Source organism: Argiope bruennichi, chromosome 9 (assembly GCF_947563725.1).
Source record: "Argiope bruennichi chromosome 9, qqArgBrue1.1, whole genome shotgun sequence".
Classification (NCBI taxonomy): domain Eukaryota; kingdom Metazoa; phylum Arthropoda; class Arachnida; order Araneae; family Araneidae; genus Argiope; species Argiope bruennichi.
Window position 1 is genome coordinate 91,354,183 of NC_079159.1, and position 15,658 is coordinate 91,369,840.

Genomic DNA, 15,658 nt, shown 5'->3' on the forward strand with positions numbered 1-15,658 from the left:
TAGGGCATTGGGTCATAATTATTGTACGTCATTTGACGTACAGTACTGTACGCCGAATTTCTTTCAAATGTCTGTAAGTGCAATCGAATCATCTCGAAACCGCATTCACCGCCCACTTACCCCCGACTTTCTTTTATAAGATTAAACTTCAACTGAATTTTGAATGTATGATAATAAAATATAAGAGTTTTTTTTTAAACATTTACCTATCTCTTATGTATCAAATTATGCAATAAGAAAAAATATTAATCATTAATATGTTTTGAAGATGCATATCAGAAATTAGTGAAATTAAAGTTGCCTAATTTAACACAGGTATTCTGTTGAGTGATTGAAGCTCACTTATGCATTCAAAATGTGTTTCTTTTCGGTAATAAAGGTTTCATGAACGTAAAACAAAATATGTTGCTATTGAAATTATTGTCGTAGCACACTGACGCTATTGCGAGTTTGACACTTGAGGACATTCACCATGTATATGAACCTAGTGTTGACTGAATCACCGAAGTCAAATAAACGTATCCACCCACCTGCTGGCGTATGGCCCTGCATGACTATTGCGCCATAACGCCTTACCTATCTACCCATCTGTTGGTGTGGAATTTTGTAATAATGATAGCGTTCCCCTTTGGTATTTGAGAAAATCAAACAGGTGAGTTCCTTTAGCACTTTAGTGACATTCCATAGTAAGATGAAATTAAAAAACATTGTTTAAAGGAATTTTTGTGAATATAAAACTAATTGTAATAATAATTGTCTTTTTGCTAAAACTGATTTGTACTTTTAATATTAATTAAAAACTTAATTAAGTAAAATTAACATATAACGTTTATTTTTTGCTAAAATTTCTCACAATTTTATTCAGAAAAATATACTTTTCTGTAGTTAAGTAATTTAGAAATAAAGAAAAAAAATTAACTTTTGAATCTTACTTCTGTTATATTATTTGGAAATGCATGAAGGATATAAAATTTCAAGGATCTTAATTTTTGTGAATAAATATAAAAATTGTATGGTGTTCATCACTGAGGTTACTAAAATTCGCCTCATCTTATAAATAAACGTAAAAATCAGAGAATTAATTTTTACCAGAGATCAGAAAACATTTCCTTTCTAGAATTAAAAAAAAAAAAAAATAGAATCGCAAGCAAACGTCTGCAACCAACGTTCACTATTTGCTATTGAATTAAATAAAACAAAAGGATCATCTGATAAAATATTCTATGAAGATTTAAAAGAATATAGATTTATTGTGGAAAAAAAACATAGGTGCAAGAATAATAAATGCATAAAGATTTGTTGTTGTTGAGGTCAATCAAACATTTTTTAAAGTTATCCGAAAATTTGTTTTTTACAAGGAATTTACCTTACCATTGCATCTGTTACGTACGACTTGTACAGACATAATTGATTCAATGGCGCTACTCGTGTTCTTTAACCCGCTCTCAGCCATGGAAAATATATTTCCCACCAAATTCATCAATCTTTGTATGAAGTTATGTAGGTTGGCATAAGTTCTGACAAATTTTTCAATACGACAGAAACTTAGATGTTCCAATTCTTAATTTCACACAAAATGTTACTTAATTATTAATTAACCAAATTAATTAATTAATCAAATCAAATTTATCTAATAAAGTAAATGAATCACTTTTCTTAAGCCAATCTCAATCCTAAAAATAATTAAAATAACATGACCAGAAAAAAAAGGTCTTTTAAAGGGTTAAATAATTTTATTCATCTAACCTGTTGATTTATTATTGTAAAATACTGAACATAAGTTTGATATTATATAAATATTGAACATACATTTTATCAGATATTTCCGTTTCTTTGTTCTTTATTATCTTTCAAAATGGTATATGTGTAGAGGTACTCCCCGCCCTCCCAGTATAAACAATTTTTGCATTGAGCGTTTCTTTTTCTATCAACAAAACAAAAAAGACTTTTTTCTGTGTATACTTAATTTTCGTTTAAAATTTGTTCTATAATTTTAGAATTAGTTTCTAAAAAATTCAATTAATATTAACTAATAGTTGCTTTGTTTATCACATACTGAAGATAAATTCATTCAGTTAGCAAAAGATGTAACTGAGAGCCCTACTTTCTTCACATTGGCATCCTGGGCAGGGTCCATCATAAACTGTCTGAATGAAACAGCCCGGTCCGCACTTGGGAGGATCGCACACAATCTTCGGGATGGGAAGTTCTACGAATCAAAAAAAAAAAAAAAATTTAAAATAAAGAAGGGAATGGATAACTTTTATAGATAATTCACAAATAGGGGTCGATAAATAAAACATACAGAAACAAATATTTTTTTTTCTGACTGCTTTTCTGCCATTAGATGGCAAAAATCTGTTAGTGACGTTCATCAATTTGTTTTGATGACATTATGTGAATATAAAAGTGTACCTTCTTTGCAAACGCATCCTGGGCAAGGACCTTCAAAGTTCACCTCGACTTCGCATCCGGGTCCACACACGGGAGGTTCACAGATCACTTTTTTCTCCACAATATCACCAATATCTGAAACGGATAACAATAGTTAACTTATCAAAGTACAAATAACTCTACTGTGAAATATTGAAACAAGAATTGTACAGGATTTACTTTCTTTTTCTAATAACACTTTAGGCTTTTTTGTTTAAATTCAGCATCAGTGTGGTAATCTTTCTCAAATATGTCTTACCCATAAATAAAATATGTCTTTCAATATGAATAAACGGTATTTTTTATCATTTTACTTATCTGAAGAATACTTGTGATAGCACGATATATTGTCTATAGCGCAGTGCAATAGACAATACACAAATATCTAAGTCGGAAGTCAAAATCTTGCTTAAGCATTACAAATAAGATAGGATGCCTTAGTGTGGAAAAAATTCGGGATAAACCAACTCACAATTGTTTTTCTTTCTTGAATTAAAACTTTACACCTGCCAGCTAGATTGCAGGAGAATTGTACTGCTAAAGCGAACATCGATCTACAAGTTTTTGAATATGCTCCGGAATTCGATAGATAAAATTCTAATTTTCCTTTTCCTATTTGTATCTTTTCTTAGATTAATGAGCTCAAACTTTATATTGAGATAAGAGTTTGCTTTATAAGTTTATTTATATAGGTATTTTCCCTGAACAGACACGATTTCACACGCATAAAATTTTTATAACCAAATATTGACATGTGATTATACAAGATCTGCGCAAGCATATTAGAGATGGAGTAGTGGTTAGGGCATGCGTACGTCCTGGCCTAGGAGTAGCGCGTCTTCCCCGTGATCTAGGCGTCCCGGATTCGAGTCCTGGTTCGGGCATGGTTGTTCTCTCTGCTGAGGAGAGTGAAGTCACCCCACTGTAAAAAGGGGTTGAGCAAGCGAGTGTGTGTGTGCTTTCTGCATTTGAGCTAGAAGTCAGATTTCTGTCCTCAGGTGCTCAGGGGTCTTTACCCTCAGAAGCCACTGCGCAAAAATTTGACTTAAAAATAGTCACACGACAAAAAAAAGTAGTGGTTATGACTTCGAGCTCATGCACCTTTCTCACGTTCGATCCTGTGTTTGAAATTCAGTTAGATTTCGCTTATAACTTGAAATGAGCCATGAGATAAAATTTTATCTACAATTTTACAAAAAAAAAAAAAAAAAAAAAAAAAAAAACTGTTGAATGAAGCTCTCGTGTATGGTACTGGTCTGCTAAATTGTACTAATCTCCCGGGTACGTTTTATTTATATGTAATGGTTTTATATAATTTTGGGTTTCTTATTTCTTTGTTTAAATACAAGGGGATGATCTTTCTCGCTAAAACTTTCTTTCCACTGTAATGGAATTCAGTACCGATATAGATCATTGGCTCGCAAACTACGGTATGAGTATATTTTAAAGTATTCAGCTAATCAAGTAGAGGTAAGAAAGTAATTTTGGTAGTTGTGGAAAATGCAAAATTGGGGGTTAAAATGGCAGTAAAATAAATAGAATTTTTCTTTCGCTACTTTTAATGAAAAGTAAATGTTATGCAATTACAAAACCAACTGGGTAAAATAGACTGAAAAGCGTCATGAACTTGCCATTAAAGCAAAAAATGATTAATATCGTTTACAAACACACAAGTTATAAAAAAAAAAAAACAACAGACGTCTTTTAAATTTGCATTACAACAGCTATTGAAATAAGCTTAAAGCAACTCCAGAAGTGACATTTTTTCTGTCTTCATTTGAAATTTAATTTTCTAAACACTCTTCCATGAAACAAGTTCAAGGATAGAATTGAAATTAGGTTCCAATTTGAATAATTGGTAATTATAATTAATAAATAATTTCATCATTAATTATTTCAAAGTTGTTTCAGTATTTCATTAATTTATTTTCATTTTAGATTAATAATTATTTAAAAAATGAAATAAAAAGTTCAAAATTATCACTGCATATGTTATCAAATAAAATTCTTTGTTTACTTTTAGCAAAAAAAGTTTTTACTTATTATTAATAAAACTTTACACCAAGTGTTGATTGAGGTAGGATATGACAGCAGAAGGGACGGGAGAAACTAAATGATAGGAATAGCTGATGTAGACGAAAGAATTCTTCAGCAGATGAAGATTATTTATTTAGACTGTCGGTCAGTAAATGAAAGGGGCAGTAGTAATACACATGCCAGCCTCGATAAACGACCAAGTTCCATTCCGTATGACAGATCGTATTTAATTCATTATAAGAAAAAAATGTGCAAAACTATCAAACTATGTAAGTGTAATTATTACACATAAAGGGGGAAATATTAACAATCTATTATGTGTATTGTAAATAAATACAATCTGAAATTATGTTTTATTTTGAAATTTATTTTTTATGGCTGTTAAGTGAAAGAGAAGATGCATATAATTTAATTCATCAAGTGAATTAAATTATATGCACTCACTAAGAATTATTAATTCACTAGTGAATTATCAAGAGCACTCGCTATTTTTTGTATTGTAAATAAATAAAATCTGAAATTATGTTTTATTTTGAAATTTTTATCTCGTTTTCTTAAGTGAACAAAAATTATTAAGCACATATAATTTAATTCGTTAAAAAATAAATTTTCATAATTTTCTTCATAGTTATTTGTAATATTTTGAATATTTGTATTGAAATAAAAGTGAATAACTTATACAATTTTTATAATGTTCTTTTTTATATTAATATTATAAAATACGCACTTCTTTTATTCAGTTATTAATTCTGGAAAGAGATAAAGCATTATAGACTAGTTAATTCTTCATAAATTTAACGTATTATTAATACGTAATTTTTTTTAAAAATTCATTTTATCGGATTGGGATCGTTGTTAGTTTGATAATAAATTATGAAGCTTTTTGAAAAATGCAATTGCAATGATTTATTTTCTCTCTCTTTAATATTATTCCGTAGTTTATCCTCTTTGTTGGTCCTATGAGATTTTCCGTAGACTGTATGCTAAAATTTTCAAATTTAATTTGTGGTTTTTGTTTTGTTTATTTCACTGTCGAAACACTAGAACATACAGTTCTAGAAAGAAAAACAATCGAAGCAATATTAATCAGATAGAAATAATGAAGATACAATGGAATTATCTTTAGAAGTCTTTATATTCTTTATGAGCTAAAACGGAGAACATAAGGAATAAGACATGCAATCATAATTCCGTTTTGGATTACAGATTTCGGTAAGAAGAAGTAGTTATGCTTTTCTTCCGAAATAAATAGTTGTTAATATTATCACGAATGAAATTTAAGAAAGTACTATTTAATAAACTAATTCTATTTATGTTAAAGTTAAAAGAAAAAGAGAACAAAAATAAGCAATTCACAACATTAATTTTAAGATCTCATAATATATGGAAAAATAAAAAAAACATTTGCAACTTCTAGAAACTTCCAATTAATCTCTACATAATGTTGCCAACGAATATTACTATTCCTTTATTTTTATTCATCCTGGCATCTTTTTTTTCACATTATTTAAACTATTATTTTTTCACATTATTGTTTAATCATTTTTAATAAATAAGAAATTGTTTTATTTGTTTTATAAAAAGTTTCATTATTTATTTTTATCAATGTGGCAATATGGAAAATATTAATTATTAAAAATACTAATATTAAAATACTAATATAAACTAATATTAAAATACTAATATAAACTAATATTAAAATACTAATATAAACTAATATATAAATACTAATATTAAAAATAAAAATACTAAGTATTAAAATTTTAAAGTTTCAAAGAAAGGAAGAAAATGTGTTGTATGTTTGTAAAAACATGAGTGTATCATAAAAAATAACCATATTAAAAGAGTGTTTTACTGGATATTTGTCCTAGTTAACAGACAAGCAGAAATATAAAGACAGAATAACATTAAAATTAATGTAGATAGGATATATTTTGTTGTAAAGAATAAGAATAAGTAATATTAATAATATTATGGATCTGTAATTTTCTTTCCTGGTTAGTTAGTGTTAAAGCAAGAAAGTGAGCTTTACAGATGATTGAATGAATATTAAATAGATGCTAGATTTGACCTAATAATAACAATAATGTGTGTTTGTGATGCGTTTATTTATGTGATTTCTCTTATTAAGTTGTGCTGTTTTAATATGTTTATTTTTTCAAGTGATTTCTCGCGATTCAGATAATTGTTTTACTGAGCCTTTAATAAGTGTAAAAGAAGAGTAATATTGTGTTTTTTATATTCTTTCGAAAGAATACAGTATTCTGTTTATGCAAATGGCAATCGCAAAAAGCAATTCAGAGCAATTCACATTTTTTCCTTTGTACAAACAAAAATTTAGAAGAAAAAAACGTTAAAAAGTATTATAGGTAATTAAGACTCTCAATTTTCTTTGAAAATAAAATGTTAAATTCCATTTCTAACCAGCAGCAAATCTTTAGAATGAACTAAACTGTATTTATTCGAAACTTAGCCATAATATAGATGTAAGAAAAAAAATGTGGAAAAACAAATGTAGATTGCATAAATTTTTAATGAATGCTGAAAAACAAATTAAATTAGTCAATTTTCCTTTCCTTCCTTTTTTATGCTTTCTTAAATAGCAAAAACTGAAGGGTGTTTTTTGTATGTCATTAGTTACTATTGATAAACATCTAATATCATTTATTTAATTAACTAATTATACTTTCTGAATGAAAACATTTGAGATAAAGAAATAAATACATTTTTTATAGGTTTTTTTTTATTTAAAAGCAGTTGAGATGTATCAGGAACGTGGATGTGGATAGAGAAACTAATAAAAATTAAGCACAAAGGTAAGAAACCATCGAGAAATAGATTTTTTTAGTACTCTGCCCAATTAAGCTGATTGTTTATCGAAGAAAAATTTAGTCTAATGAAAGGCAGCTTTTATAATTATCGACAATTTACTACCTTTGTATATTTTTAAGCAGAATTTAACTTCGATTATCTATATCCTTTTTATCAACTAAATATATTAATCTTTTTATGGAATATTATTCTATATTATTAATTATATTATTTTTATAGAATATATTATTTTTATAAAATATGGAAACAAATTGATATTTTATGGTATTATTCCACAATGAAACACGAAAAATAAATAGTAAAACGTAGCCGAAGCGTACGCAAGATAGCTTTTGCTGAAGTAAACAAAATACAGCAACTGGCAAATTATTAGCTGAATAAAATGATAGCACAGTTTTGATCAGAGAATGGCTCCGAGATAATTCTCCAAAGCCAGAAATCTGCAGACCTTCATTTTTTGTCATCAAAGCAAAGAAGAGTCGAATGTTTGAGATCTCAAGTCCTTGTAGAGATATCGTCAAAATTCCTGCAGTTTCGAGAACCTTTACTTTTTCATTAAATTCGTCGACAAATAATCGTCATGCCGGGAAGTCACTGACCCGGCATCCAACATAAATATCAATAACTGTGCAGATAAGCAATATTTCGAATTCATGTCAATATTTAAAAAACAAATGCTTTTAAATATTAATATTTTTACCTCGTGAAAAAATAGTGTAACATTAGAAAAATCAGGTTAGAAGTCAGTTGGGTAAAAGGTTTATAAACTAATCAGTGGAAATGCATTTTTTTTTCAGCATTCATGAAAAATTTTAATATTTGCTACTTTTATTATTCAGCTTCGGGCTATGATTAAAATATATTTGGTATTGGTTTATAATTTTTATTTGAAGATAGCGTACCAAACCCGTGCATCTAACTTACTGCGTTTTCGAGTTGTCGAATTCATACGTAAGAGGGATATTCAATAGTCAAATAGCTATTCATTCGATGGAATTCTGTCCAAAATTCTTCTATGAATCTATACATAGAAGAATTAAAGCGTCAGTGGTTTAAGTTACTTGAAAAATAATTTTAAACTATAAAGTAATGCAAAAAATTCAATTTAATTCAAACTGTATGATAAATTCCATTCGAAGATACTCCTAAAATGATAGCATTACAATGCGTTTTATAAATAATATAGTTATCTTTTGAAGATAAGTGACTCGTCATTATAACCTAAATCCATCCATGCACTTATGTATTAAGATATATCTATTTTTGACTCACAGAGACTAAACCGAATTTTGGCCTGGAAATGTCATTGTTTGCAAATAATAGAAACATCAAAGAAGAAAAGGAAAAAACAAATGGAATCCTTGCTTTCATTTTAAGTTTTAATAATTTCCCTGCCTTTCAGGTTTTAATCCAACCGTATGGAGGTTTGAGTATGTGCAATCCTTTACGAGCTATTTCATCTCTTGATTTATCTCTTCTCACCTGGTTGTAGAAGAATTAGTGGAAAATAAAGTTTTGAAGTTATGATTTTCTCAGACTTAAAGAAAAGAAAGAATTAGTGTAAGCAAATGATTTAACGCTTAATTGCTTCTACTATATGCATCTATAGTACAATAATTAATATTTGTCCAATTAAATTTATATTGAACAGAATGCAGCATATGAAAATATTATTGTGAGTACATTTTATAAATTTAAGAAAAATATCTGCCTGAAAAAGAGGAGAATAAATGAAAAATAATTGTGTGGGAGGCTTAATATTATACTCTAATTTAACACTTTTAGTGGCCAATCTGCCCTCTCGGAACATTAGCTTCCTTAACTGTAAACCAATAATTAGATTGCATTTATTTAAAATTTCACCTTGATATTCGATACAACTAAAAGTGTAAATATATTGGAATTAGCAAACTAAAAATTACCGCACGTGCGAATTAAATAATGTGTATTATATGAAATAAAAGCGGAAGCCATTGCGAAATCGATGTTCAGTCGATGCAATTTTTTACCTTCATTTTAACACTGGCAAAAACACGCAATTCAATAATATGATAGAATTAAATTAATTATGAAATTAATTGGATTTTCATAATAATAATAAAAACATTGTTATCGATTGTGTATCAAATTAAATCTGAAAAAAATGTTAAAAATGGAGAAAAAAGTTGCAGGGAAAAAATGGAATTGCAATCATTGAAAAGTTCATTTTTGAGTTTAAAGGTAGTAAAAAGCACATTTTTATGTGTTAATATTTCTGGAAGATATAATTAAAAAAACACCAAAAATTTCTGAAATTTCAACGAACATATTTTAATCGATTTTTATGGTCATCGATTAAAAAGTTAATAATTCAATCGATTTAATGGATTGAAACGTTGACAGTTAACTTCTTGCCGTGGAAATCACGTGAGTTTTGTCTCATTAAGATCGGATATAAATCATAAATTTGTTTAAACCTATTTTTGAAAAACATAATTGCAAAAAAACGTATTGATTAGTATAGATACATTCAGCGGTAAATATCTAGAATGATCTTAATTTGACGATTAATTCATTTCTTGTTAGTAATGTGAAATACTTATTAAATAAACGAGGAACTCAGTTATAAAAACAAAAAAAAAATACCCAAAAATTGCATTGCATTTTTTAATTCTTTAATTATATTAACGTACAATTTTGGTGTAACTCTTGGGTATTTTTTGGTGCAGATTTGCAATTTCGAATCATTGTTGGACAGTAATAATAACGCCTCGGTGGACCCTATCTCTGAATTTCCGCTCCTCACAAGTGAAAAGACTTTTTACACAGTACTAAAGCCACCTTTGTACAGCAATTCTCCAGTGAAAGCGGGTTTCGCTCCTAAAACCCTTCATCATCGAATCCAATCTCCTTTCGAGACGGTGGTGACCTGGTGGTAAGGTCTCGGCTTGTGAGCCGTAGGGTTTCAGGTTCGAGACCTCATTCCACCGAAAAACCGACGTGTAAGGTGGTCTGTTGCACGATAAAATCGGTCAGGCCAAACGCCCTCCCTTTGGTGTGGTGTGGTGTGAAGAGGGGGATGCCAGCTCAGGTGTCGTCCTCGTCATCTGACCGCGGTTCAAAATTAAGAGGTCCGTCCCAAAATAGCCCTAATGTTGCTTTAAACGGGACGTTAATATAACTAAATTAAACAAACCAATCCCTTATCGGCAAGCCACCAGAACTCCATTCCGTGTCGGAAATATGAATTATGCATAGTAATAAAGAGATAACTTAAAAAAATATTAAATTTCAGCAAAGGTTGTTGAACCTTTTTTTTTATATAAAATTCTATAATTATTACAACTAATGTGACAATTTAGGAACTTTTTCTACTTTATTTGTCAAATATAGTCTAACAATAACACAAAATCCTGAAACTTATGCTCTCGAATTTGTAGAAGAAGGTATCACCTGTAATGATATCCCAAGTACAACCTGTGGAAAATAGACTACGGTCAGTTTCCGTAACAACAGACTGTTGAAAATTTTATTTATTCATTTGCTAATTCTCGTTTTAGAACGATAATATCTCGTTGAAACATCCACTCTTAACATATTTAGCACTAGATTTAACATCCTTATTGTTTTATGCCCTATTATTTTAACCATCCTCTCCATTTCCACGATATTCGATTTTATGGATACACTGGCAACAGAGATCTGTGAGAGGCTGCGATAAATTGCATGTATTATTATATTTTTTAAGATCTAAATTTATTAAAAATAGGATATAATTAAAAATAAATTTAATAAATTGCATATCTCCGAACAATAATGACCGGCGGGGCATGAATAGAAAGTAAGATATCTGTCAGCAGTGATCAGTGAATAGTGTCAGCAGTGACAAATGATATGTTGTCTATCACCAGTGATCGACACAGCATGAGCTAAAGATATACTGTCTATTACCAGTGATTGATATAGCATGTGCAAATGATATACTATCGCCAATGACCGATACAATAAGAGCATAAGTTATACTGTTTATCACTTATTTAATAGATCACTTATCTACTCTTTATCGTCTATTTAATGATAGATGTCATCTCAATGGAAAGTATACCCTCAGTCTCCGTTAACTGACTCATATCAGGAAAGTATACCGTCAGTCTCCGCTAACTGACATTATGCTAAATGTTGACGTCAATCCCTGATAAAATGACGTTGTACTTGAAATAAGAAAAAATATCTTTTACAAATTCTTTATGGAAAATGAAGGTTAAATATGTCAGTTTTTGCTATTTATTACCTGTGTCCTTGTCATCCGGGCAATCACATCCTGGGCATGGCCCATCAAACTTTTCTTGCACCACGCATCCCGGGTCACATTTGGGTGGAGAACAAAGAGGAGGGCAAGCACACTTGAAGCATCCATTTTCGCCCTTCACTTTTCGACAGTTGGCTTCGCATCTTACTCTCTCGCATTTGTTTCGGCGCCAGTCACCCTCTGAAATATCAAAAAGAATTCAGAAAAAAAATTAAGGAGGGCAGGAAATTGCTCATTTTTTAAAATAAACCCATACAATCAATATTAAAAATAATTTCAGAGATATATTGAAATAGAAGACAAAGGACATTTCAGAATTTCGATTCAGCTGATGATCTTATAAGGCAAAGTAATTTCTGCATTTCGGTGGTTTAGTTGCTTTTAAAACCAATCAAACTAATAAATCAGTCATAAAACTAATTGTATTATGTTATCCAAATAGGGTTCAAACCTTATGAAATTAAAATCTTTCCAAAATAAGCAATTTATTGGTATGATAAATCCTTCTTGGAATGTAAAATGAAAAAGAAAAATTACATAAAAACATCAAAATGTAACCTGTTTTAAAATTATTAAATTATTATTATTGTCATAATATTGAATGTAAATTACACAAAATGAAAATATTGAGATAAAATGTTATAATCGAGAAATTCGTTTTTGAAACAAACAAAATATAATTGTCAGCATTTGACAGAGCTAGATGGAAGTAATTTTCAGGATTGAAAAAGGAACAGAAATATAATTAGAGATCTTCGGTTAGTGTTTATTAAAACGCATAGTTGCAATTTGCAAAATAAATAAATAAATAAAAAATTGCAGCATATAAATTTTTCAAAATATGAATGAGATTTCATTTTATTTAGAAATGTTTAACAAAGAAACATAATGAACTGTTCACTATTTATTTAATTGTGAGAAATAAGTAATACAAAAACAGGTCAATAAAATAACTCATGTAATAATAGGTCAGTTTCAAGTAGCGTCAAACTAATGACAATCTATGTTGTTCGGATCATATTAAAATATCAAAACTCTGTGTTCCTCTTTCAAATTTATCCATAATTGTCTTACAAACTAATTCATTTTCTACTGCCATTTGTATCCAAGGTAATTCAAAAGTATGAGATATTAAACGGAAAACAGATGTGCAATTTGCTTAATTTCATTCTGTAGTTGATCTTTTTAACAAGAAGATCCCCATTTTTTTGCTGATGCTGCTGAATTCCATTTAAATAATGATTAGTTTTAATAAAAGTGTGATTTCGATTAAAATGTTATAGATGATACATATCATCCGCATCGTAAAGAATTATGAAATTGAAAAAGCCATTGGATAAAAATGATAGGAAATTTTTAGTTTGGTAATTCTGATTCTCTAAAATAGTAAGCTTCTTGAGGAAACTATTGTCTTGATACACAATCCATCTGTACAGTAAGTCGAAACATAAAATTAGTTATCATTACTAATTTAACATTCGGGAAAAAGCAGTGATATTTCATATACTTTCTAAGCACTGAACAATTATTTTTCTGTACACCCACATCAAAATTTAGAATATTTGAAACTCTGTTTATATTTTATTTACAGAAAGAGGTAAATAATTTGGTTAATTTAATGTTAAGCTCTATGATTAATTATAATTAAAATTATTGCAGATTTAAAATTGAAAATTTTGTAAATTTTATACGAAGCATTTATTTATTTAGTGATATTTAGTGACTCAGTGACTTTTATAGAGGGCTTTAATTCCTGTATATATTTCTGTAGAACTCCAGAGTAGAAATTCGTCTTACATATTATGTATATTTACAGCTAAATCAATACAAAAATTGAAAAATGTTATTAATTTAGATTTGCCCCGATTATTAATTAGACTAATGGTACATTATATTTTTGCGAATGGATGTAGATTAAATTTTTGAATCAACACTGCTGCAGGCATTTTTTTGGAGCTTAAAAAATTTAGGATCTTTGCTCTTTGCAATAATTTGTAGCAAAAAAAGAGAATATTTTTTATAATTTAATTTAAGTTAATATGATTCAAGACATGCTAATTTTAGATGCCTTTATGCGAGCCTTTCATCAATAAATTAATATTAATATTTTTTTCTGTATTTTCGGATGCATTAATTGATATGTAATAGGTTCAATAAAATAATTGATACTTAAGTTCATCAAGGAATAATTATATTTTAAGAAAAATGGTATCCCAAAATTAACGCAAGATTTGAATTTGCCACCATTCATGCAGCAAAATGTTGCCAACCCCATTAAAAAATCCATTTGACAGCTGGTAGTTTAGGGTTGGTAAGAATGGAGCGTTACACGATAGAAAAACGTGTTTTCATTGTTGAACAATTTAAAAAATAATGAAAGTCTGGCAGCCACAGTTCGAAAATATGAGAATTGGCCCCTAAGATCGTGGATTTAACACCAATGGATTACTTTTTATGGGGCTATTAGAAGTCAAAGATCTATGCGCACAAGCACACGTACATTGAAGAAGGAAATTCCATGTTGCATTGACGAAATTCAGCCACATTTATGCAAAATATTCTTAAGAAATTTAGACAAAAAAGTGCGTATCTGTCAGCAAAGCTGTGAAGACCATTTGCCTTATGTGGTATTCCTTACATATCCCTATCCTATTTACTTTACGATTCAATAAAACATACTACTAAACTCAGTAGTGCGACAGTCCATATGGGCCAAGGCTTACAGTGCCCATATCTGCTTTTATGACCGAGGGCCCTATGATGCAAGGCATATGTCGCGGTTAGGTGGTCAGTCTAACGCGGGACCTCCAGTGTTTAGTTCTCAAGCAAGCTTGGAATTCAGTTTATCGACCCACTGAAGGGATGAAAGGCCGAGTCGACCTTTCCCAGCCCGAGGATCGAATCTCGGACCTACGCGCTGGGAGCGCTAAGCACTCACTATCAATAAAACACAACAATTTAAAGGAAAAAAACTGCGAATTTTATTTAATTCAAATTTTGCTTTAACACTTTGTTCTATCGTGTAGCAGTCCATGTTTCCTAACCCTAAATTATCAGCTTCAAATGACTTTTTTAATAAGGTTGCCAACACTTCCCTGCACAGATGGTGGCAAATTCAAATCTTGCGTTAATTTTGGGACATCCTTTATATTTCCTCTTAAAAGACTTTTATATGTATCTCTTTCAGTGTTAAGTTAATCAAAGTAAAAGTAATACATTACTATTCAATTATTCTGAAGAATTTTAACATTTCTTTATAATTATTTCTCAAAAATGTTATGCCTGATTTGATAACAAAATTCTTATCATTGCTTTCTTTGATTTTTGAACAATGGATTTGTATTTAATTACTTAAATTAAACTGACTAGTTTTAATTACCTGGATTTAATTACCGAGATTAATTAACTAGATTTGTATTAAATTACCTATTTTAATACTTCTAAATAAAAATGATATAAGTGATAATTAACTGATTTCTTTACATTTAATTATTTAATTTAAATCATCATTTTAGACATCTACTTTATTAATTTGTTATTTTGTCATTAACAATTGAATCATGGTATTACAATATAAAATTTAATTTCAAATAACATATTTCATGCAACTGAGCACTTACTTCGATAAGCCTCAGTTCCTATAACCAGGGCAACAACGACGAAAAGTAGAGAAAGCTTCATGATTGTGGAGATATCCTGCGAGCACCAATCTCAGGACAACTTTAAGGTATACCTGTCGATGCTATCTACTTATCAAAACCTTGTCAAAAACAAATCATCTTACTCATATCCTGTGAGCATTTTATCGAAAGTTTGTCACTGCAGGTGATCTTTTACTAGAAAATTTACATGTCCGCTTCCTGAAGATAAGAAAAAGGAAGTGCAACCTAAGGAGTCACATTTTTTTTGTTTTGTTTTTTGTTTTTATGAAACTGCTTCCAGCTCTTTTTATTCTTTATTTTGAAACATTGTATCTTGGGTACAGAAATCTTTGCAGAGCTTTTTCCATAGGGCTTTTTTTAGTTACTATATTTTCTCCTGTGCTAATCTGATATATTGTTCAATTTA

General features: G+C 29.4%; 1 protein-coding gene across 2 annotated transcripts in view; it reads right to left on the reverse strand.

The window, feature by feature from the left end:
- The window catches only part of LOC129983912 (keratin-associated protein 16-1-like), a 30,429-nt gene extending 15,060 nt beyond the window's left edge, over positions 1-15,369 (reverse strand). For both annotated transcript variants that reach the window (XM_056093615.1, XM_056093614.1), the window contains exons 1-4: positions 15,211-15,369; positions 11,573-11,770; positions 2,416-2,529; positions 2,105-2,209 (exon numbers count right to left, since the gene is read on the reverse strand). In XM_056093615.1, the coding sequence (XP_055949590.1) occupies positions 2,105-2,209; positions 2,416-2,529; positions 11,573-11,770; positions 15,211-15,271 (478 nt within the window). In that variant the 5' untranslated portion in view covers positions 15,272-15,369. The remainder of the gene's footprint in view (positions 1-2,104; positions 2,210-2,415; positions 2,530-11,572; positions 11,771-15,210) is intronic.
- Between the last annotated feature and the right edge of the window lie 289 nt (positions 15,370-15,658).